Source organism: Polypterus senegalus, chromosome 11 (genome assembly GCF_016835505.1).
Source record: "Polypterus senegalus isolate Bchr_013 chromosome 11, ASM1683550v1, whole genome shotgun sequence".
NCBI lineage: Eukaryota > Metazoa > Chordata > Cladistia > Polypteriformes > Polypteridae > Polypterus > Polypterus senegalus.
In genome coordinates this window covers 76,575,223-76,598,989 of record NC_053164.1, presented here as the reverse complement: position 1 = coordinate 76,598,989, position 23,767 = coordinate 76,575,223, and the positions used below count along the sequence as shown (strand labels likewise).

General features: G+C 37.9%; 1 protein-coding gene across 4 annotated transcripts in view; it reads left to right on the top strand.

Annotated features, from left to right (window-relative positions):
- Nucleotides 1–23,767, top strand: part of pcxa (pyruvate carboxylase a) — a 596,757-nt gene that overhangs the window by 554,157 nt on the left and 18,833 nt on the right. For all 4 annotated transcript variants that reach the window (XM_039769066.1, XM_039769065.1, XM_039769063.1 and 1 more), the window contains exon 18: nucleotides 12,501–12,749. In XM_039769066.1, coding sequence (XP_039625000.1) covers nucleotides 12,501–12,749 — 249 coding nt within the window. The remainder of the gene's footprint in view (nucleotides 1–12,500; nucleotides 12,750–23,767) is intronic.

Sequence of the window (23,767 nt, the reverse complement as noted above, 5' to 3'; positions counted from 1 at the left end):
AAGACAAAGAAGCAATAAGATAGGAGCAAATGTGTAGCCTGAATTTGTAGAAAAAACATCCACAAAATGAACCAGGCGAAAACCTTTTAATGCTGCTGTTCCAGAATCATGAGTAAGTAGCCAGGGCAGCATGGGCCTTGAGAAGCTGCAAAAGCTATTTTAAAAGCAAAGTGCAAGATCTGTTCAACTAATTCTTATTTTCCTCACTTCTACTTAAAATATTAGTGCATACTACAATAATTACAAATCAAGTATGATTAAAACAATATTAAAAAGAGAAAAGCCCTATGATATATTCTAAGAAATGAGCATTTGTATGGAGTATTTAGATCATGATCCTGATCTAGTATAGAGCTTTAGAGTATCCACCTAAGGTTTAATTTTAAGACATATCTAACCCATTTGATAAGTAACTACAGTGAATGAATCACAAGAAATGCATGTACAAGTTGACTGGAAATTGACACAATACTGTCATAATATATTTTTAAAATAAATCCTGTTAGTCCCACATAGAAAGAGGCCTTGTACTCTTTATAAAGCCTAAAAATTTGCTTATTCAAAAATGCTTGTTTTCTTTTGGTAGGGTTAACTCACTAAAAGTTCTCAGACTTTATGTGAACAATAATTTAGTACTGCTCACACTTAAAATGAATTTGGTTGGGAGGCTATCCGTAGAAGATAATAATTTGGAGGGAGTTTGGCGTCCCTCTTAACAATTGCAGGTTACCAGTCATCAGAATTAGAAACTGAATTATAGTCATCGATAAGTTCTCTGAACAAAAAGTGAAATGGAGGAATGGTGAAACTGTAGACTAGAAAGAGAGCAGGTGCAACACAGAAATGGTTCAGTTAGATTGATAAAATTATATGCATCTTGATACACTCCATGGCTTTGTTCTTCTAAAGGTAATGTTGCATTATGCAACTTCCAGTCATAAGGTATCTCCGATTTGCTGACTGCAGTCATTGAGAGAATCAAGTCACTTTTAAATGAATGAAAATCGCTGATCATGTCACATTTAATGACTGCATTCCAGTCTTCCAGCACAGTCGTACTTGACTCTAATTGCAACAGCTAACATGCTACCTGATGGAGCAGGAGCTGTATGAAGGGTTAATGGGTTTAAAAATTTAAATTTACTAGTTCAGCTTCCATCCCATACACTCCCTATTATATCATTGTATGTAAAACATGAGATATCAGAAAGACTGACCTCTCCTCTGTTTGTGAAGTTCAAAATACACGTTTCTTATTTCTCTTCGCTACATTCAATGCACTATACTTTTGGATGAGCATTCATTTGCTCTCAGCCATCATGCACACAGAGCCTGCCCCTATGACTAAAGACAAAATCAAATCGGTTTGATTTATCAAAGCGAGACATGGGCTAGTTGGAGTCAGTCGTTGGGTGTGTCACATTAGGCGATCAACTTCATGGGAATGTGCCACCGACCACCTCCAACTTGCCAAAATTATGTAAATGAAAGCTATGACTGAAAGTCCCTGGAAATCTCACCTAATGTGACACCACCTTATGGCTGATGAAGGTGGTTGCAGTTTGCAAGAATCCTTTTAATTTGTGTTGTATCATAGTAAACAGACACAAATATTGTACACTGGGGTTTTACTACCTCTTTTGTCTTGTGTCCTATCTTTAATTAAAAAAAAAAAATAAAAAAAAAAGTCACAGAGGTCTTGTGACAGTGTGATGCCAATAAATGGCAGAGATTTAGTTTTCCAAAACAAACAACAAGAAAAAGATTTAAAATAAAAAGTCAATTATATGCAAACAAATGTTAAACACACAAGGAAAATATCACAGGGAGCATAAGAAACTTGAAGGTTGAGTTCAAGTGTTGTGTTTAATTTTGGCTGTTTTGGACAGTCTACGATGAATTCAGCAACCTTCAGATAACCAACCTGAATGTTGTTCAAGGCTCAACTGTGCCTTTATGTCCTTTATGGTTAATGGAGATCTGGAATGAGTAGTTAATTAGAGCTAAATCCATCTTCTGTATATTGTAGTTAAAATTTCCTTTGCAAATGTAACCTATTTAAATTTCATTATTTTTAAATTTAGGGACAAGATTCTCCAAGACCAATTTTAATAATGCTGTCACATTGCACAGTGTTTTCTAGATGATTTCTGCCTATTTCATTGCACTTTCAGATAGTTTGCTGTCTTTAGGAGGACCTCTTGCTATAGCCACATTTGAATGATGATCTTGTGACTTTGGCAATGATGCATTTAAATGTGGAATGTCAGCTCATACCATTACTCACTCCGTAATAATGGTCAGCTGATGTAAGAGTTCTTGCCATTGCAATACGTATGCTTATATTATCAATTGCATAATCATCGAAAGTGTGATTAACTCAGCTGTCTGAAGCTGGTTTTCCAATTGTTAGGTTAGAATTTTCAGAATATTGTTGTTTACTGCTTTAAGATGCCACAGTCCTAAAATGCGAAGTTATCTATTTCCCAAGTGTGTTTTGCAAATTTATTTATTTAAAAAAAAAATAAAGTGCACAGCCATGACAAAATGGCTGGTCCTTATGCCTAACTCAGGGGTCGGCAACATTTTAAGGCAAAGAGCCATTTTATTTAAATTGTTTGACCCAAGATTTACAAAGAGCAGCAATAGGTAGAGAAGGGGGTTTGAGATACAACTTTTTAACGCGATATGAGTATATATGCTTTTAACACAAAAAAAACTTCAAGTACTTATAGGAAATAAAGGAAAATGTTTGTTGAGTAGTTTGAAGTCTTCAATTTTAAACATGATTCCAAGATTACATCATTAAGCTGATTTCTTAGCTTGCATTTGATTTTGTTCTTGTTGGAGAACGTAAGTTCACAAGAATAAGTGGACCCAAAAATCATCAAAATTCCAAAGACGACTATTTTGAGTTGACAATAATAGTCTGAAAGGCTTTTCCACGTTTTGAAAATCAGTTGGTTCTCGTTTCAACAATTGGAAAGTTTCGTCCATTTGTAATTCATGGTTAAAGTCGCCTCTTCTTTTTCCAGGTTTTCTAGCTCCACTTGTAAAGATGTAAATTTTGAAGACTGCAAATCTTTGCTTATCAAATTTGTTAGTTGTAGTTCAAAGTGAGCTCTGCCGGTTCTAGGAAACAATGAAAAAATTCTTTTGACTGACATTTGCCACGAGTGGTTTTGTCTAGAATGAAACAGTGAACTTTTCATCTCTGAAATTTTTTGAAGCGATCAATAAATTAACAGTTTTCTACTTTTCAAGTCTTCTGTAACCAAAAGTAGTTTTGTTTAAAGAGGGTAACAAAGCCTTTATTTTTACCCGTCATTTTCTTTTTGTACATATTCTCCATCTGTGAAAGGATTTCTATCCTTTGCAATCTAACGAAAAACAGTAAAACTGATTGTTGCATATTTTACTTTAATTCTGTCAGTTTTTTTTTCTTTCTTCTCCAAATGCGCTTTGTTAAAGGGTGCTTTCACACCTATAGTTCGATTGCTTTAGTCCGCACCAGTCAGAAAAATGTTACAATGTAGTAAACGGACGTGGGTACGGTTTGCTTTCACATATGCCTTGTTCTAAACGAACCAAAATAGACCGCGAAGCCCATCGGCACCAGGGAAACTTGTCTTTCTCTTTTCCAGAACTTCCCGTTTTGCTAAGTGCATCACGCACTTCTATATACTTCGCCCAAAGTTTTTTTCTCTTAATACGGCATTGTTCAAGTGTCCGAGGATAGCCTTTCTCCCTAAGCTGCTTACTGAACAGCGCGTAAATGCAGCTGTTTTTATGTGTCGTGGACAGTTGCTTTTGGATATGCTCATCCGACCATATATCCATGAGGCACTTAATTTCTTCGGCACTCCACGTTTCTCCGCAGTTTGATTTCATTGCGTGTCGATAGCTTGAAAAATTTAATGGAGTCAACAGGAAGTGAAAAGAAATTTACCCTCAACCCCGTATCTCTTATACCCAAAGTGCATTAAACTATACCATTTGTTTCCTGCAGAGGCATTAGCTCTCTTGGAAATGTGTTCTTTTAATATTGTGGCTTATTAAATAATTAGACGATATCATAATATACCAGAAAAGGCGATATCCCTCCCATAGTGATTACGGCGGTACAAGAATCACATGAGACAAAATATCTTTTAGCTTACATTTACTGACGTTTTACGCAGTTACAGACGAGGAGGCATATGGACAGACTTTATCCAGGTGGGAATCTGGATCAACACAGTCAGCCATTTTTCCGTCCCTACGCTGGGAGGTTTCAACACCTGTGGCACAGCCTCGAAGGGTCTGGCCACTGTCCAGACCTTTTATATGGTTCTTGCTTCATTTGCTGGTCTTCTCCGTCTCCGAACAAGGGCTGAATTCCTCTCCCACAAAATACAGAAATATCATAGTGCTTACATGTCGATTCTCATTCTCCCAAGAAGGAAAGAAGGTTTGTGCTTATAGAGGACAGAAATACCCTAACCTGTGTTTAAGCTGACTATACAAGCCTCCAGTTGTCTTTGGCTATCTAATCCAATGCTTGGTCAGCAATTCTAACTGCTGAGCCTCTGTGTGCCACAGTTAACATGCACATGTGAATAAAACTCATAACAGTATTGTCCAGATACAGTGACATAAAGAAAAATGTAGTATTACAAGCCACCCTTTGTCACTGGATCTGTGACAAAAAACAATATTTGAAAGTCATATCCACAAAACAAAAGGTACTTGATCCCCATCACAGTGTCAATATTTCAAGTCATTTTGGACATGTGAGATGTAGTATCACTATAGCTTCTGTACCATTCATCTAAAACCAGCGTAAACATGGACAAACAGTTACATTTAACATGCTGTTATCAAGTAGTGATATCTCATCAATGGTGTTAGTGGAGATTTTTGCCCTGTTATTTCTTACATAGTCTGTGTTGTGTCTACATATTACTGAATTCATGCAGTGGGTGTCATAGCATCAGATTATATTACAATCCTATATAGCATCTTGATGGATTACACTATTCTTTGGCACTTCTATCATTTCTAGCTTCAATATGTTGCTAGATGTGCCCACCCTTTGATGTCTGATCCCTTTATGAGTTACAATAGTTGTAACATAACTCAGATGCTATTCTAGCTTCATTGCTATGATTATTAATTGTTCTTAACTAGTATTATTGCATAATTGTTCATTCACTATCTGTTATCCTCCCCAACTTCACTATCAGATGTTCTATTCCAAGTTACCAATTTACAAGTTCACATCATTGATAAATCATGCATATCCTCATACCTTTGAGCCCTTCTTATAATAGTTTCAAGTATATTCCTAGACTTGCTATATATATGCCTTGTCCAACTCAGTGGTTTGTTAACAAAGTCTCTTTCTTGGTGGCTTTGCAGATTGGTAACTTTGCAGATCCGTCTGAACAAAGTGTGACTGCTTCAAGGCACTAAAGTTTGTTGTTACTGGAACAGAAAGTAAACAGTCCTTTTATCATTAGGGAGCTCATAAGATGAACACATGGTGACTGTCCCTTTTAGCAGAGGTGCACTTCCCTCTAAGCTTGCACTGTATTCAGTGGTCATTCATGGGAGCCTTCAACAGCTGTCACATCACCTCAGTGGCCACAGCCTGTCCCTGCCACAGTCCATAAAACTTGTCTTAGTTCATGGCATCAAATCTGAGTAGCTGGACTTGCAATCTTTCTTTAGTTCTTTACTCCGTTCCCTCTGGAAAGCAAGTGTTTCTTCACCAGCTATTCTCAGGTATGTGCAACAGATTAAAAGTCATTAGCGCAGTACAGTCTCTGTAAATCTTCGTTGTGTATACACCACCTGTTACTTCATTCATAAAACTTTACCACTGAATGGAGAGGCTTTAACCACTAAATTTAATGGCTAAACTTAATTAAGCTACTTGCGATGCTAAACTAGCGAAGGGTGGAAGGTAGAGCAAATACATAACATAAAGCAATTATTTCCCAATCATATGTATCATACAAATGCAGCATTATAAATGACAATTCTAGACCCGCAGTTCAGTCTCATAAAATAACAGTAAGAAATAGAGTAATACATTTAAACTATGCTAGTGACAATGTTTCTTCAGTAGGATCATACATTACACAAAATTAACACATTGCCTCAGTTATCCAAGTGTCTTAACTTATAACAGGATGTTATATACAATGGTTCTAATGTATAACTGAATAATCCATTTTGCTATGTGCATTATCACTGAGCATTAACCTAATACATTGATGCAATAACAACTCTTCCTAAAATTAATCACTTACAGAGACAAATCAATAAATGTATTTCAATTCTAATACAGTCTGTAATTACTGAAGTGACAATAATAATAATCATTTGTCATACATCAAAATATGTAAACCCTCTATACTGTTTTTCAAAGAATGAAATCAGTCTAGTGTTCATTTGTTTGCATTTTTCATTAAAACATTTAACACTTGCACTAAATCAGCATGCAAGAAAATTATTCTAATAGCTGCTATTCATTAATTTATGATTGATAAATATTCACTATCCTACGATTAGATTATTTCTAATTGCTATGCCCAAACTTGCTATTAAGCTATTTTTTGCAACTTGTATAAAACATAGTTTGTTTTCCATCCGTTGGTCACTGGATTTGCTGAATCTGGAGAACAAGAACATCTATAGATTTTAAATGCAACTTTTATGCTTATAACACTTTTCATGAAATTCAGATTTGAAAATTCTTCTCTTTAACTGACCATGTTACAAGCTATTCTGAGATTCGTCGAGGTCAATAAGTCATGGCGTTATTTAAACTCTGCATCTGTTTGCAGGCTTCAAAACACAGACCAGGCACAGATTGTGTTATCAATCACCAGTCATGATCACTATTGATATTCACATGTATTACATTTAACTTTGAATATTCTTATATGGGACGTCTCCCATTTCTACAGTTTAACATTCTTAGTCAGCTGACGAACATAGAAAGACAGACTTACAAATGACATAAACACGCATCTGCCACCCCAGACTCTGAATAAAAATAATTTATTCGTCTTTTATTTTCTTTTCTAGATTCTAAACTCTGCTTCATGTCCAAGTAGAATTACTTAGCTAAAGCAGAAATTCGTTCACTAGAGAACAGACAATCAACCTTCACTCGTTTCAGTCATTTCTACACACAGTATTTGGCAATTGCTTCATTCTTTCACATGTATTCACATACTCACGTTCTCTTTACAACAATACTTCATTCACAGAATAAAGTTCTCGATTTCTAGCACACGTGCTATAAACTCACTCGAGGTTGTGCTTTTTTGTTTATCTATAGGGTTTCACCATGCAACATACTTAAGCACGTCTTTTCCTTCATGCTTATTATTAATCAAACAACATCTCAGGCCGCAAGCTGATATTACTGAAAATATTAGGAATGCTTCTTACCTCAGTTTCATACGCGCTATTTTCCAGATCATGGAATTTTCGTGGCGAACATACGACTCAGCGTCAAACGAGGGTAACGTATTACCCGTGGCGATCCGTAAATTCTGCGACAACAAGAAAATCCACGCGAGGAAATCACGCAGCACAATTCCACAACAAGAAAGTGTTCCCAGAAAAGTTATGCGGTCACAAAGAATATTCTGACTTAACAAGGAAAACATACATGCTTGAACCTTTATCTCATATCACCGGGCAAGTGTGCTAACCACTGCGCCACCATACATTCCCTTAAGAGTTCCCAAAATACATAACCTCCATTCATGCACAATCGGGCACATGCTACATATCCGTGAGAACTTGTCTCCCTTATTATTTAGTATTATTAAAGAGTATTTTTCCTTTAAACTTGATCAGGGTTTAAAAGAAAAAATGTTTTGCACGTTTATAAGTTTTAAACAAAAGTGGAGACATTCTTTTTTGATTTGCTTTAAACCAATTGTTCTTATTGTAAGTTTTAACCCCAAATGTATTTATTCTTTTTCCACTTTGTTGTTCGAGCTCTTTTGCATTTTAGCTATATGTGTACACCGTTTTACAAATTCTTTTTAAACATTAGCTTATAAAGTATGTTCGTTATTTAAGCTATATTTAAAAGGTAATTTAATTATTTCTGTGTGTTTAAACACACGGCAATTTCTTAAAAGTACCAAAATAGGTGGGGGTTTTGCCAAAACCTTTAACCTTTACCCTTGTAGGTAGACTGATAGAAACAGCTGGCGTCTTTTAGACTGCTTGTAACACGTGGACGAAGCTTGTATTTTTGCATCGAGCTGCTTGGATGCCATTAAAGATTTCTACAAATTATTTTAGCGATCGTGATTGAGACGTTATGGATTCTATCGCTGTTGCTTTGATTTCATCTTTAAGTTTTTCAGCTCCGCTGATTACCACGCAAACGGCAAGGTGAGTGCAATGCCTGCATGTCTTGTCTGCCTGCCGCAACTAATATACAATAACGCGCCGTTCTTTATAGCCTTCAATATTGTTTTCTAAAGGCTAGCGATGTAATTTATTGTAAATACGTGTTTCCCAACACGGCATTTACTTTTCTAGGTAGATTTTGGGCTTCGTACGGCCATTAATTAATCTGTGCTGCCCCTGTGAGTGCCGTTTCATTTTACTGGACAGCCAGTCTCGTGCCATCAGTTTCAATCTTGTTGTATTCCATTTATTTTGTCCAATTTTAGTCCCACTTATGCGTTAAACTTAAAAGTCCAACCTTAAAGTTCACTCTCATACCGTAGGTAGCAGACGCTACCACGATTCGCCGACAGATGTCGGGCTTTCTTTCCAGCCTCATGCACTGTGCCGAGTTTGACAAGTCCGCCTCTTGTCTTTTGATGGGATAAATTAATCAGGCCAGGCATGTTAAGGCAGTTTTTAATTCTCGGCCGGAGTCCATGACCGTGCGCGCAACCAATCGAAATATATATATCAAATATTATTACCGAGCCTCCCATTCATCAGTGTAAGCATATGTTTAATATATATATAAAATATTATAATTAATATATAATAATATAATTATTAATGTAGCCACAATCCTGCCGACTACGCCATTATGTTTCCTGCAGAGGCATTAGCTCTCTTGGAAATGTGTTCTTTTAATATTGTGGCTTATTAAATAATTAAACAATATCATAATATACCAGAAAAGGCGATATCCCTCCCATAGTGATTACGCGGTACAAGAATCACATGAGACAAAATATCTTTTAGCTTACATTTACTGACGTTTTACGCAGTTACAGACGAGGAGGCATATGGACAGACTTTATCCAGGTGGGAATCTGGATCAACACAGTCAGCCATTTTTCCGTCCCTACGCTGGGAGGTTTCCAACACCTGTGTTGGCACAGCCTCGAAGGGTCTGGCCACTGTCCAGACCTTTTATATGGTTCTTGCTTCATCTGCTGGTCTTCTCCGTCTCCGAACAAGGGCTGAATTCCTCTCCCACAAAATACAGAAATATCATAGTGCTTACATGTCGATTCTCATTCTCCCAAGAAGGAAAGAAGGTTTGTGCTTATAGAGGACAGAAATACCCTAACCTGTGTTTAAGCTGACTATACAAGCCTCCAGTTGTCTTTGGCTATCTAATCCAATGCTTGGTCAGCAATTCTAACTGCTGAGCCTCTGTGTGCCACAGTTAACATGCACATGTGAATAAAACTCATAACAGTATTGTCCAGATACAGTGACATAAAGAAAAAATGTAGTATTACACCATTTCGTCAGATTTGGTTTTGGTTGCTTTCACACCAGACGAACCATACCAAAGTAGAGCGGATAAAGCGGTCCGAGACCACCCCTTCAGGCAGGTCTCGGATCGATTGATTTGGTGCGCACCAAAGTACTGAGATTGCAGTCACATCAACGCAAACGAACCGAACCAAGGGACCAAACACGTTTGGTGCACACCAAATGCTGTAGGTGTGAAAGCACCCTAAAAGTGACATTTGAGATTTGATTTTTTTTTTTTTGAATAATTGCAAATTAGACATGTTAAGACCCATAAAGTTTTCTGTCTCCGTTTAAATCACTTGAACGCATAGCTGCACAAAGGTGACTAAAATTACAACATAGTTCAGTAGCTCCCTGTGTGGAGTTTGCATGTTCTCCCCGTGTCTGCGTGGGTTTCCTCTGGGTGCTCCGGTTTCCTCCCACAATCCAAAGACATGCAGGTTAGGTGGATTGGCGATTCTAAATTGGCCCTAGTGTGTGCTTGGTGTGTGGGTGAGTTTGTGTGTGTCCTGCGGTGGTTTGGCACCCTGCCTAGGATTGGTTCCTGCCTTGTGCCCTGTGTTGGCTGGGATTGGCTCCAGCAGACCCCCGTGACCCTGTGTTTGGATTCAGCGGGTTAGAAAATGGATGGATGGATGGATAGTTCAGTAGCCTTCACCCTCACCTATCCTTCTTGAGTAAAGTTTATTCAGCTCTGCAGTTGTCTGCTTTTCACTCTCCACTTCACTAATATAACTGTGCTGAACAAACAGTGCAAGATGTACTCACCAGTCCAAACTGACTTGGCTATAATTTATAAATAGGAGAAAATTTTATAATGTTTATCAAGATCTGGGATGGCATGGTGACGATTAACCACAAAATGTATATGAGGGAATTAGGAATCACAATAAACGCTGAAGCGTACGTCCAGTCTCGGGTACTGAAGAAAACTCTGGAGAAACACGTTTTGACTGAAGACGTAATCTCTTCGAACAAATTGACTTTGAGGAAGATGTAGATTATGCAGTTTAGAGGTTAAATGCAACAGAGACGCGAGGGACTGCCTGATTCACATATAGCTAAAGAAATATCAAAGTGAAAAATATTAACCTGTAAATAAATTATTTATCTTTACAAAAGTATTATCAAATAATATGTTAAGAAATGAAACTGTGAATGTCTGTCGTTCTGGGAAAAGCCATAGTTACGTAGTTAAAGAGCCGCAGGTGGCTCACAAGCCTTAGGTTGCCGGCCCCTGGCCTAACCAGTCCAGGGCCCATATTTATTATGTGTCTCAGACTTCAGCATACAGATTGCACTAAAATTCTGACTAGAGTAAGAATTTGTCATACCTATTTGCTATACCTCAGAGTAGTACATAAAAAGTATTTACTGTATGAAGCATCCTACACCTGCCCCTAGCAAGAAGTTGAGAGTTTGTGTTTGAGAGTAAGAAATAAATATAATAATAATGGACATGTTATTTAACAATGAATGATCCACAACTGTACTTTCAGAAGAATCACCTTCCCAATGTTATGGCCACAGGAAATGCATCATAAAGTACCAGTTGTATTGAAAGTAGCCATGGCCATAAGTCATGTTCAATTTACCAGTGTTCCTGGTCGTTTACCAAAGTCATGTGCCAATGTCTTTCTCCGTGATCCCCCTTTTTTCTGCAAGGCTCTGTTTACCCAACACCCTGCAAGTGAAATATAGCACGAATGTACCTGGGTTTCATGGAATGAAGAGCTTTCTGTACTTGTGCGACAATCACCCATCCTGTACCACTTCAGGGTAATATGCTGGCTGCAACTGTACAATTTATGTATATTTATATTGTGATATCAATTATGATTTGTGTATTTCGTGCTTATCCACACTGGCGGCAATGATCTTTACATTAGGAGTGTTGGGGAAATTTATGAATCTGTATGTTACCTCGTGTCATAAGGGCATTCAATGTCTGGCACGAAGTTCGAGAATAGGTTGGTGGTGATATACCCAAATTATTGATATTGCAAAGCCACGTTTTACACGTTATGTTACCAACACTTTTTTTAATTGGGCAAAAACTGCATGGCTTGTCTGCAGAAATAAAGCGATCATGTAAAGTACATGATTTATTATGAATTTAATTTCATCTCTATCAATCAATATATTTTTATGAGTTTGTTGTTGTCCTGCATTTACAAAACATCCTGCCTTTTTTGGAATGTGTATGCCAATCTCTGCCTGAGCGCCATTTTTTAGCAGCTCCTTGTGAATTAGGACTGCTCACAAACTCTCCTAAATCCTTTTAAAGTTAGAAGTAGTTTCATAAATTAGAAAATTTGATAAAATTTATTTTATTGCTACAATTAGGAGTGGGACCAAATTTGCTTCACTCTGAGGTTTTTGAGCCAGTTAGGACAGTTTTCCTCTTCTGTCATTAGAACATTAGAACATCATGATTGATAAATACGGGCACAGGGGCCTAGGTTTGTTTCCTAGCAAATCCACCTTTCAATTAGATTGTGTGATGGATTAGTGTCTTCTCCAGGTTTTTTTTTTTCTGGTTTTCTTTGCTTTGCCCCTTATGCTACAAGTACCTGTGACTTTTTATAGGATTAACCAAGTTATAAAAATGGATAAAGGTGTTTACTTGGAAATGGCTGTGTGATGTTTTATTTCTTGGCCTTTTTATTTTCTTGTTTCCATCTAATGGCTCAGTTATGTATCTACATAATGTGAACAAAATTAATAATTGGTATTTTTGCTTAATTAAGGTTCTGAAAGACCTTCCTCGCATAGAAGGACGCCCAGGGGCTTCTCTCCCAGCTATGGATTTTAAAACACTTGAACAACAACTGAAGAAAAAACATCATGAAGACATCACTCCTGAGGATGTCATGTCAGCTGCTATGTACCCCAAAGTGTTTGATGAGTTTAAGGAGTTTAATTCACAGTTTGGTCCTGTAGAGTGCCTCAACACACGTCTTTTCCTTGAAGGACCCAAAATAGCAGAAGAGTTTGAGGTGAGTAAGTGATTAACTTATTAATGTTCTGAAATATCGAAAAACAATGTACCATGATGCTTCAGAGCAGAAGTCCTTTTAAATGGTCTTACTACCTTTCTCAGTGTAAAATCTGTGTTGCCACAGAATAATCCTTTTATGGTTTCAGGGCTAAAACAAATAATCTGGAGAGATAGGCAAAATTAAAGATATCCATGCTTGAGGAGCATGTTTACACAAAATTAATTGTATACCCCCACCAAAAAAATATCTGGCAGCTTCAAATTGCAATTGAAAACACAGCTTAGAATAAAAACAATTTACAGTACATTGCATATTTTATAGCACGGATTCTCCAGGTCATTCTAAATTAATTTAGGACATTTGGTACACGTTTATATGAAAGCAGTACAGAATTGTGAAGTAAGAATTTGAAGTGCTGATTTCAATCACAGTAGTGCCACACCAGGCTGCAAAGCAATGTTGTGCATGACAAATGACTTATGTAAGACGTAGAAGTAAACAATATACAGTACACACCAGAGATGTAGCTCTGAAGCTCCCAAACTACATACTTAACGAAAAGCTGCACCTTTTTAATTTATCATCCTCATCACTAATCATTACAGGTTTATTTACCATTTCCCCTGGATAGTTGTTCCCCCAAAAAACCTTTTATTCCATTATTCATGATAGTCAGTCTCCATAAGGTTGAAACCCTTTCTTTTCATATTATCTGACACCATATCCAAAAATATATTCCTCAGCTTTTTTCTGGACCTCACGCCCTCCACCTCCATCTTGGTACACATTCATGACCAATATAGGCTTGCACAAATCAATACATTTAGGTGTCAGATGGATCAAGCTATCAATTGGTATTTACAGTTGAATGGAGTGAATGAAAAAAAACTGATTGTTTAATACAGCTCAGCTTTTAAAAGTTCCAGCTTTGTAATTTACTTGATATGTCCCTATGAAACTGGTGACCTTTATTGAGCTCATATTAATATTATATAACACTTGATTTCTGAGGTTTAGGTTCTTTTATGTCAACAAGTGGGTATGTTTTCTCATGGGTACCATCTGTTAATATATGTTTTGTGCTTCACTTTATATTTGTGATTGCCAAAAATGTATACCATGGTGAATCCATTATAAGAAATCTAGAGTGTCTGCTAAAAGTTTCATCAAAACAAAACACTGACTTGGCCATGAACACAAAAGGCAGGATCACAAGTCAATAATGGTAATGAAAGCAATCCATTTTAACACAGGTGCCTTTCTCTAATCACTAATCATTGATAACACCATTTCCAATCTCCAAAGGTTAATTGTTTCATTATTCTACAGGGCTCTGTTTGTCTCTTTGTGGAAACATATTACCCATCTGGGCCCAGATGGCTGCTAATTTGGCTTGGATTGCATTTTAGGTAGAAAGTAAGCAGACCTCCTTTAATGGTGTGGACTTGCATAAAGTGGTAGTCTGCCAGTGTGAGTACCACTCCCTGATTATGTGGGTAATGTGATGTAAACTTTTTTTTCCCCAAATATACTATGTTTGAAATAAAGAAATTATTATATTGTTAACTCTAAATCAAAGATATATAGAATACACGCAGTGTATGTAGAAAGAGACACACTGAAAGTGTGAGACTGAAAAAAAAAAAGAACAAACTGGTTACATGTATAGGAGGAAGAGGTTGGAACATACTTGTATGAAATGGATGTAGTGAAATTGTGCCAATATCCAAGTAAATATGTGGAACTTATGCTGTATTTATTAATGCATTTTCAGAAGTTCCTCCTTTTTAGCTTATAAATTACTATTTCTAGCTTTGAGGTGATTTTAACATCTAATTATTGATGGAAATGTGTGTACCAGTTATTTATAGACATGTAAATTAGTGTTTCTTTGCCAAAATTAATTGGTTCTTGGGGAAATGATTTTTGGTTGTATTCACTGCTATTTTTTAAATGCATGGAAGTTTTGATACTTATGAATGTTTATATCATTCTATACTGTACTTCCTTAGTATATCAAGAATTGGCTACTTTCTTATACTACCTAAAAATAACCCTTTTTCATATTTATGTTTGTTCAGTATGCATGTATTCTGAAATATTCTGTATCTAATTTTTTTAATTAACTATGAAACACACTAATATATATATATGTATGTATGTATGTATGTATGTATGTATCTATACTAATAAAAGGCAAAGCCCTGACTGACTGACTCACTCACTCACTAATACTTCAACTTCCCGTGTAGGTAGAAGGCTGAAATTTGGCAGGCTTATTCCTTACAGCTTACTTACAAATGTTAAGCAGGTTTCATTTCGAAATTCTACATGTAACAGTCATAACTGGAACCTACTTACGTACACATATACGGCCATAGCCTGCAGCTCGGTCACCATGAGAGGCGGAGTTGCGTCCCCCATCATCATGCCTCCCACGTAATTGAGTGCCTGCCCATATAAGGCCATCCGTCAGCAGCAATCCAATAGACACGCTGCATCTAAATATTCGTGGGTGAAGGACTGTGCTTATGCAAACGAAGATGAGATGATCAGGGATAGACTAGTGTTTGGCACAAACTCAGCGAAAGTGCAAGAGAAACTTTTAAGTGCCGGGTCTTAGCCAACATTAAATAAAGCCATGGACATCACAAGATTGCACGAGATAGCACAACCACAAGCTGAGAACCTTCGATGCATGTACTCCGAGCAGCTCACGTGAACTGACTATGAACACAGTACGCAGACAACAAGCAAGAGCTCCAAAGAGCGCTGAACAAAAAACGCATTACACAATTGAGAAGGCAAGAATGAGCCTGCCAAATTTCAGCCATCTACCTACACGGGAAGTTGAAGAATTAGTAGTGAGTGAGTCAGTCAGTCAGGGCTTTGCCTTTTATTAATATAGATGTATACAAACACACATACATATATATCAGCGCTTCCCGATTAATTTTACCCTCGCACCCCCTGTGACGGACAAGGCCGATTTTGCACCCCCTTGGTTTGAGAAGTATGAAAAAATATGAGGTTAACGCAGAAAGACAGATCACCAATTGAAGCTTTATGAATAATGGATACTTTTTTCGCCATCAATGATTGTTTTGGTAAAGCCATACTCAGTGTAATCCTCCTTCCATCTTCTATTTTTTTCGCGACTAGCCATGATTAAATGAACGGTAAAAAAGTAAGAGAGAAGCGACGGTGACTTATTGAAACAGGCAAGCGAAAGCACAATACCACGCAGGCTCGATGTAGTACGCGTCAAGTCGATCTAAAATGCGCAATCAGATTCTAAAAAATATATCTTTTCAAGTTCTATTTGGATGTAACTAAGTTCTATTTAGTCGACAGAATGTAAGTCGAATTTAGTTTTCTAAATTTTTTATGGTGAAGAAAAATTTATGCAATGATGACTAAATTCGACTTACATTCCTACCAAAGATATTTCTGTCGACTAAATAAAAATTAATTATATTTAAAATTTAAATAGAACTTGAACAGATACGATAGTTCATAATACCCACGCAGACTTGCACGTAAGAGCGGAAGTCATCCGTTTTAACAAGCAGCGTATTGCACTGATACGAAATACCCTGCCCATTTAATTATTTAGGAATGGATAGATAAATTAAGAATTTGTACAAATAATGTTTTTCATCTTTCTTCCTTGATGGATTTTGGCACCCCCAGCATATACATATGTATATATACTAGCAGAATACACACAGGTGTATATATGTGTATATATATGTATGTGTCTATGTGTGTGTATAGCTTTGGTCACTGAGTGCAAGGGAAAAATAATAAAATATAGTCTAAGTTATTAAACAGTAAAACATTAACATTTTAAGAAGTACAGGTACATTGAGCACTACTGGAGTGGTTGCGGGTAAACTACATTTTAAAGACTGTGTAACACAACAGGTAAGTAGTACTAACAGCAGCTAAAATGTATATGGATCATCTCTCGGTAGTAGATCCCTTTTGAAAGGTGCTACACGACGGCTGTGGTATAGAAATTACATTTTCTATGTGAACGTTCAAATTTCTGCCTCTGGTAATGTGCCTTACCGGCATTACCAGCAATTAAAGAAAATTTAGTTTTGTGTCCTCTGCAGTGTTAAGAAAGAAAGGTTTTGGTTTGGGATACAAGGTGTAAAGAAAGGAAAGTTGCCTTTTTCTTTTATATAGTATAGAGAGATGTGTTTGCTGACGTTATGATCGCCTTTTGGGGACAGTCGTGGTGGGTCTTGTGTAGACTGGCGAGACGTCCCTGCCATTAATCGGCTGTGATGGCGCTGTCAGTCCTCCACTCGTGTGTGTGTGTGTCTTCATAATCCGAGCTGACGACCTCATAATTGTATACGTTGAAAAGAAAGTGCGAATCGCCTTAATATTAGTTTGGTGTGGTGTAGAAAAGGGGTCCCGTGTTTGCACTTGTCTGGTCTATAGCTCAGGGGGAGGGTGAAAAAAATGAAAAGTGCTCACTTTGACTTAAGGCAGAAGCGCAGTCAGCGTCTCAAAGGCTGGCACAGCTATGCGCGCACGCCGGCTGCTCGACTTTCACTGGGCAGGAGACCCCAGTTTTTGCAGACACGTTCATGATATCAAAAGTCTCAGTGCTCTTTGGAGGTCATTCATATATATATATATATATATATATATATATATATATATATATATATATATATATATATATATATATATATATATATATATAGAGCAAAATACGGAGAAGTAGTGTGTTAAAGAAGTAATGAAAAAGAAAAGGAAATATTTTAATAATAACGTAACATGATTGACATTGTCATGAGTGTTGCTGTCATATATATGCCTGCCTAAATAAGTCACCCTCGCTTCGCTCTTACTTTTTTACCGTTCATCATGGCTAGTGGCGGGAAAAATTATAAAATGGAAGGAGGATTACACTGAGTATGGCTTTACCAAAACAATTATTGATGGCGAATCGATTATTTATAAAGCTTGAATTGGTGATCTGTTTTTCTGTGTTAACCTTATATTTTTTCATACTTCTTCTTAAACCAAGGTGGTGCGAGGGTAAAATGAATAGGGATGCGCTGATCAAAGTAATCGGTGTACCAGGAAATCATGCATTGACAAAAGTTCCCCTTTGCTTGTAATGCAAAGTGTGATTAAATGCATTATTTTTGCGTTATGGAGCACATGCATCGAAGCTTCTCAGCTGTGCTTGTGCTAAGAAAAGGAAAGATTTTAAAAATAACGTAACACGATTGGCAATGTAACCTTTTGTAAGTAGTGCCTGGAGGATTCAGTGTGGAGAAACTCTAGAGACGGCGTGTGTATTAACTTTGTGGATTTTTCTGTGAGTATTTGGTGGCAGTGTGACAAAGTTGCTTCGAAAGACGGCGTTAGCTGCGAATCTCAGCTCAGAGCGAAATTAGGTAAATGGGAGGGGAGATGATGACGTGACTCCCCCACCCGCCTTAACTGTCAATCCCCCACAAACACAGTCTCTTGGAATTTGCATAAGCACACCCCTTCACCTGCAATTTTAACTTAGTTATAAAGTGATCAAAACTCTCGTTTATATCCTGCGTCCTCTCATTAAACTTGTATCCCGCATTACCCGTGGGCATGAGAAACGCCAGCAGCAGCCTGTCTATGAACTTAATTTAAAGTTTAGGTTTACACCTTGCTTTCTTTCCAAAATAAGCAGCACTCATGAATATGGTAGTATATGTCACTCGCTCGCTTCTTATTGTTTCGCTGCCTTCTCAATTATATAATGCATGTTTTCTTCAGTGCTTTTTGGAGGTCTTCCTGGTTTTCTACGCACTGCGTTGACAGTCAGTTCACGTGATTACGTGGGAGGCGTGATGATGTCACACGAAACTCCGCCCCCGACGGCTTTCGAGCTCAACTCCATTACAGTAAATATAGAAAAATACCTTCCAGTTATGACCATTACACGTAGAATTTCGAAATGAAACCTGCCCAACTTTTGTAAGTAAGCTGTAAGGAATGAGCCTGCCAAATTTCAGCCTTCTACCCACACAGGTACTTGGAGAATTAGTGATGAGTCAGTCAGTCAGTGAGGGCTTTGCCTTTTATTAGTATAGATATCTATCTATGTATGTATGTATGTATGTATGTGTATGTATGTATGTATGTGTATATATATATATATATATATATATATATATATATACATACACAGTAATTCCTCCTCGATCGTGGGGGTTGCGTTCCAGACCCCCCCGCGATAGGTGAAAATCCGCGAAGTAGAAACCATATGTTTGTATGGTTATTTTTATATATTTTAAGCCCTTATAAACTCTCCCACACTGTTTATAAATATTTTCCCCGCAGAGTTATACAGCATAATCCCTTTGTATTCTCTTAGATATTAGGTAAGATTCATTTAAAATTATGTATATAAACACACTGTTTATATACAGTAAAACCTAAATATTATTTTAAAGATATTGAGTGTCTCCGATATCACACATGTTACAGCCATTACGATAGACAGGCCACCAGCAATAAATACGTACAATGCAAGAAAAATAATATACAGTAAATGTGTGTACAGTGACACTAAACATACGTACATGTACAAAGTACTATAAGTAGAAAATTAATTATGGATACTCACCAACAATGACACAATGACTTGTCCGATAGCAATGAGTTTAATTTTACTGCACAACAAAGGAGAGCATTATAGCTCTTCCAAAGGAGCCGCTTCAGGCGATTGTGTAGCACTGCCGTTGTTCTTCTTCTGGCAATCTTCAATCCAAATCCCTAAAGCAGATTCCATCCAGACTACTGCCTTATTACATCCACTTACAACTCGTTTTGCACCCTGGTTAAAAGGACACTGCGGCCGTAGATCTTATATTCCTTTCCTACTTTTAAATAAAAGAATCGTAGCCTTCAACAAATCCAAAACGTTTACCTTTTCGGCAATCGTTAACATCTTCCGTTTGCGCTTGGGCATGGCCCCTGAAGCAGTAGCAGATCGTTTTGGAGCCATAATGAAGGGCTTGACTATGCACAAAGATAAACATAAAAGAGCACAACTCTTTACGCAGCGAAACACGTTGATGCTGAATGAGCGAAATGAGACTTCCTGGTTAACACTGCATTCAGCACGCAGGAACTTAACTGCGTGCTCTGATTGGTTAGCTTCTCAGTCAGGAGAACATATATATATATATATATATACACACACACACACACACACACACAAACCGAATTCCAAAAAAGTTGAGACACTAAACAAATTGTGAAGAAAAACTGAATGCAATGATGTGGAGATGGCAAATGTCAATATTTTATTTGTAATAGAACGTAGATGACAGATCAAACGTTTAATCCGAGTAAATGTATCATTTTAAAGGAAAAATATGTTGATTCAAAATTTCCCGGTGTCAACAAATCCCAAAAAAGTTGGGACAAGTAGCAATAAGAGGCTGGAAAAAGTAAATTTGAGCATAACGAAGAGCTGGAAGACCAATAAACACTAATTAGGTCAATTGGCAACATGATTGGGTATAAAAAGAGCTTCTCAGAGTGGCAGTGTCTCTCAGAAGCCAAGATAGGTAGAGGATCACCAATTCCCACAATGTTGCGCAGAAAAATAGTGGAGCAATATCAGAAAGGTGTTACCCAGCGAAAAATTGCAAAGACTTTACATCTATCATCATCAACTGTGCATAACATCATCCGAAGATTCAGAGAATCTGGAACAATCTCTGTGCGTAAGGGTCAAGGCCGTAAAACCATACTGGATGCCCGTGATCTCCGGGCCCTTAAACGACACTGCACCACAAACAGGAATGCTACTGTAAAGGAAATCACAGAATGGCCTCAGGAATACTTCTAGAAACCATTGTCAGTGAACACAATCCACCATGCCATCCACCGTTGCCAGCTGAAACTCTACAGTGCAAAGAAGAAGCCATTTCTAAGCAAGATCCACAAGCTCAGGCGTTGTCACTGGGCCAGGGATCATTTAAAATGGAGTGTGGCAAAATGGAAGACTGTTCTGTGGTCAGACGAGTCACGATTCAAAGTTCTTTTTGGAAATCTGGGACGCCATGTCATCCGGACCAAAAAGGACAAGGACAACCCAAGTTGTTATCAACGCTCAGTTCAGAAGCCTGCATCTCTGATGGTATGGGGTTGCATGAGTGTGTGTGGCATGGGCAGCTTGTGTGTCTGGAAAGGCACCATCAATGCAGAAAAATATATTCAGGTTCTAGAACAACATATGCTCCCATCCAGACGTCATCTCTTTCAGGGAAAACCCTGCATTTTTCAACAAGATAATGCCAGACCACATTCTGCATCAATCACAACATCATGGCTGCGTAGGAGAAGGATCCGGGTACTGAAATGGCCAGTCTGCAGTCCAGATCTTTCACCTATAGAGAACATTTGGCGCATCATAAAGAGGAAGGTGCGACAAAGAAGGCCCAAGACGATTGAACAGTTGGAGGCCTGTATTAGACAAAAATGGGAGAGCATTCCTATTTCTAAACTTGAGAAGCTAGTCTCCTCGGTCCCCAGACGTCTTTTGAGTGTTGTAAGAAGGGGAGATGCATCACAGTGGTGAAAATGGCCTTGTCCCAACTTTTTTGGGATTTGTTGACACCATGAAATTCTGAATCAACATATTTTTCCCTTAAAATGATACATTTTCTCAGTTTAAACTTTTGTTCCGTGATTTTGTTTTATTCTGAATAAAATATTAGAAGTTGGCACCTCCACATCATTGCATTCAGTTTTTATTCACGATTCACGATAGTGTCCCAACTTTTTTGGAATCCGGTTTGTGTGTATATATGTATATGTATATGTATATGTATATGTGTGTATATCTATACTAATAAAAGGCAAAGCCCTCACTCACTCACTCACTGACTCATCACTAATTCTCCAACTTCCCGTGTGGGTGGAAGGCTGAAATTTGGCAGGTTCATTCCTTACAGCTTCCTTACAAAAGTTGGGCAGGTTTTATATCGAAATTCTACGCGTAATGGTCATAACTGGAAGCAGTTTTTCTCCATTTACTGTAATTGAGATGAGCTTCAACGCCGTGGGGGCGGAGTTTCATGTGACATCATCACGCCTCCCACGTAATCACGCAGTACATAGAAAACCAGGAAGACCTCAAAAAGCGCTGAAGAAAACATGCATTATATAATTGAGAAGGCAGCGAAACAATAAGAAGCGAGCAAGTGACATATACAACCATATTCATCAGTTCTGCTACTTCGGAAACAAAGCACGATGTAAACCTACACTTTAAATTAAGTTCATAGACAGGCTGCGCTGGCGTTTGTAATTTAGTGCCTGCCCATATAAGGCCGTCCGTCAGCGGCAATCCAATAGCAAACTGCCACGGGTAAATATTCACGGGTGAAGGACTGTGCTTATGGAGAGGAAGATGAGATGGTCAGGGTGGTGTTTGACACAAACTCAGCGAAACTGAGAGAGAAAGTTTTAAGTGCCAGGACTAAGGTAACATTAAATACAGCCATGGACATAGCACGAGATGGCACCAGCACAGCTGGGAACCTTCGATGCATGTACACCGAGTGGCTCACGTGAACTGGCGAGTGCACAGATAAAAGCAACAGTTCCAAAGAGCGCTGAACAAAACCGAATTACACAATTGAAAAGGCAGCAAAAATATGAAGCGTCTGATAAGCATATTCATAAATCCAGCTACTGCGGAAACAAAGCACACGTGGAAAAAGTCAATGTCCCGCTAAAGGAAGACAGTGTAAAAAACCCGTGCATGCAGTGTGTCAGGTCTCAGATAAAGAAGAAGACAAGCTGTTTATTGATGCAGTAAGAAACGAATCGATGAATGAAACCTGTCATCTTTACAGCGATTGACAAACACGGAATGTAACTTGAACACAACACATCCTACAAATACGAACCTGATTGAAAGAAATAATGATAATCAAATCCTTGATGACAGCAACACTCAGTAACACTCACAAAACAAATACTGTATATTGACAGTCATGTTACGTTATTTTTAAAATGTTCCCTTTTCTTTTCTAGCTTTTTAACACACTACTTCTCGCTGCGATACGCGGTATATATGTATATATATATATAACCCGATCTACATACTCGAATAATGGATACTTTATTCGCCATCAGTGATTGTTTTGGTAAAGCCATACTCAGTGTATTCATTAGATGAGCGGTAAAAAGTAAGGGCAAGGGAGGATGACTTATTGAGGCATGCAGGCTGTAGTGCGCGTCAACTCTATCTGAATTGCGATCACATTTGAAAAATATATCTTTTCAAGTTCTATTTAGTCCATATGTGTCAAACTCAAGGGCAGGGCCACATCCGCCCCGTGTAATTATATCCGCCCCCGAGATCATTTTATATACTGTATTATTGTTATTAAAGCCGGGTATATGAAGCGCTGGTAACACAATAAACTACAGATCCCATAATGCAGCGCTTCAGCTGCCTTGCCTAACAGTTACCCGTTAATCAAGTCTACCTTAAGATGCTGCAAGTTATTGCGAAGCTAGCTCACACGATGCTGAAGAGAAAAGTTGATTCTGAAAATAGAGCTTTTAAAACCGATGGGAGGCTGAGTATATGTTTACTGAACCTGTGTGTCTCATTTGTGGAGCTAATGTGGCTGTAATTACAGAATTTAATCTAAGACGGCACTATGAGACAAAACATCAGGGTAACCTGAATGCAATGCAGAAGATACAGAAAGCAGAAGAATTAAATAAGAATCTGACACTTCAGCGGACGTTTTTACCCGTGCACAATCACAAAGTGATTTCAATTGAGGCTGCTTTTATGGGAGACACAACCACTTGCCCCACTTTCCCTATTACCAAGTAATGTTAAACCAAGTCGTCACTACGGTGTTCCCAAATACGCACTTTGCTGATAAACTGAGCGCACTGAGTTTGCATGGCGCTTTGGTGACTTTGAAGAACAAAAAAAGTCCGTCTACATGCGGCTCGAACCT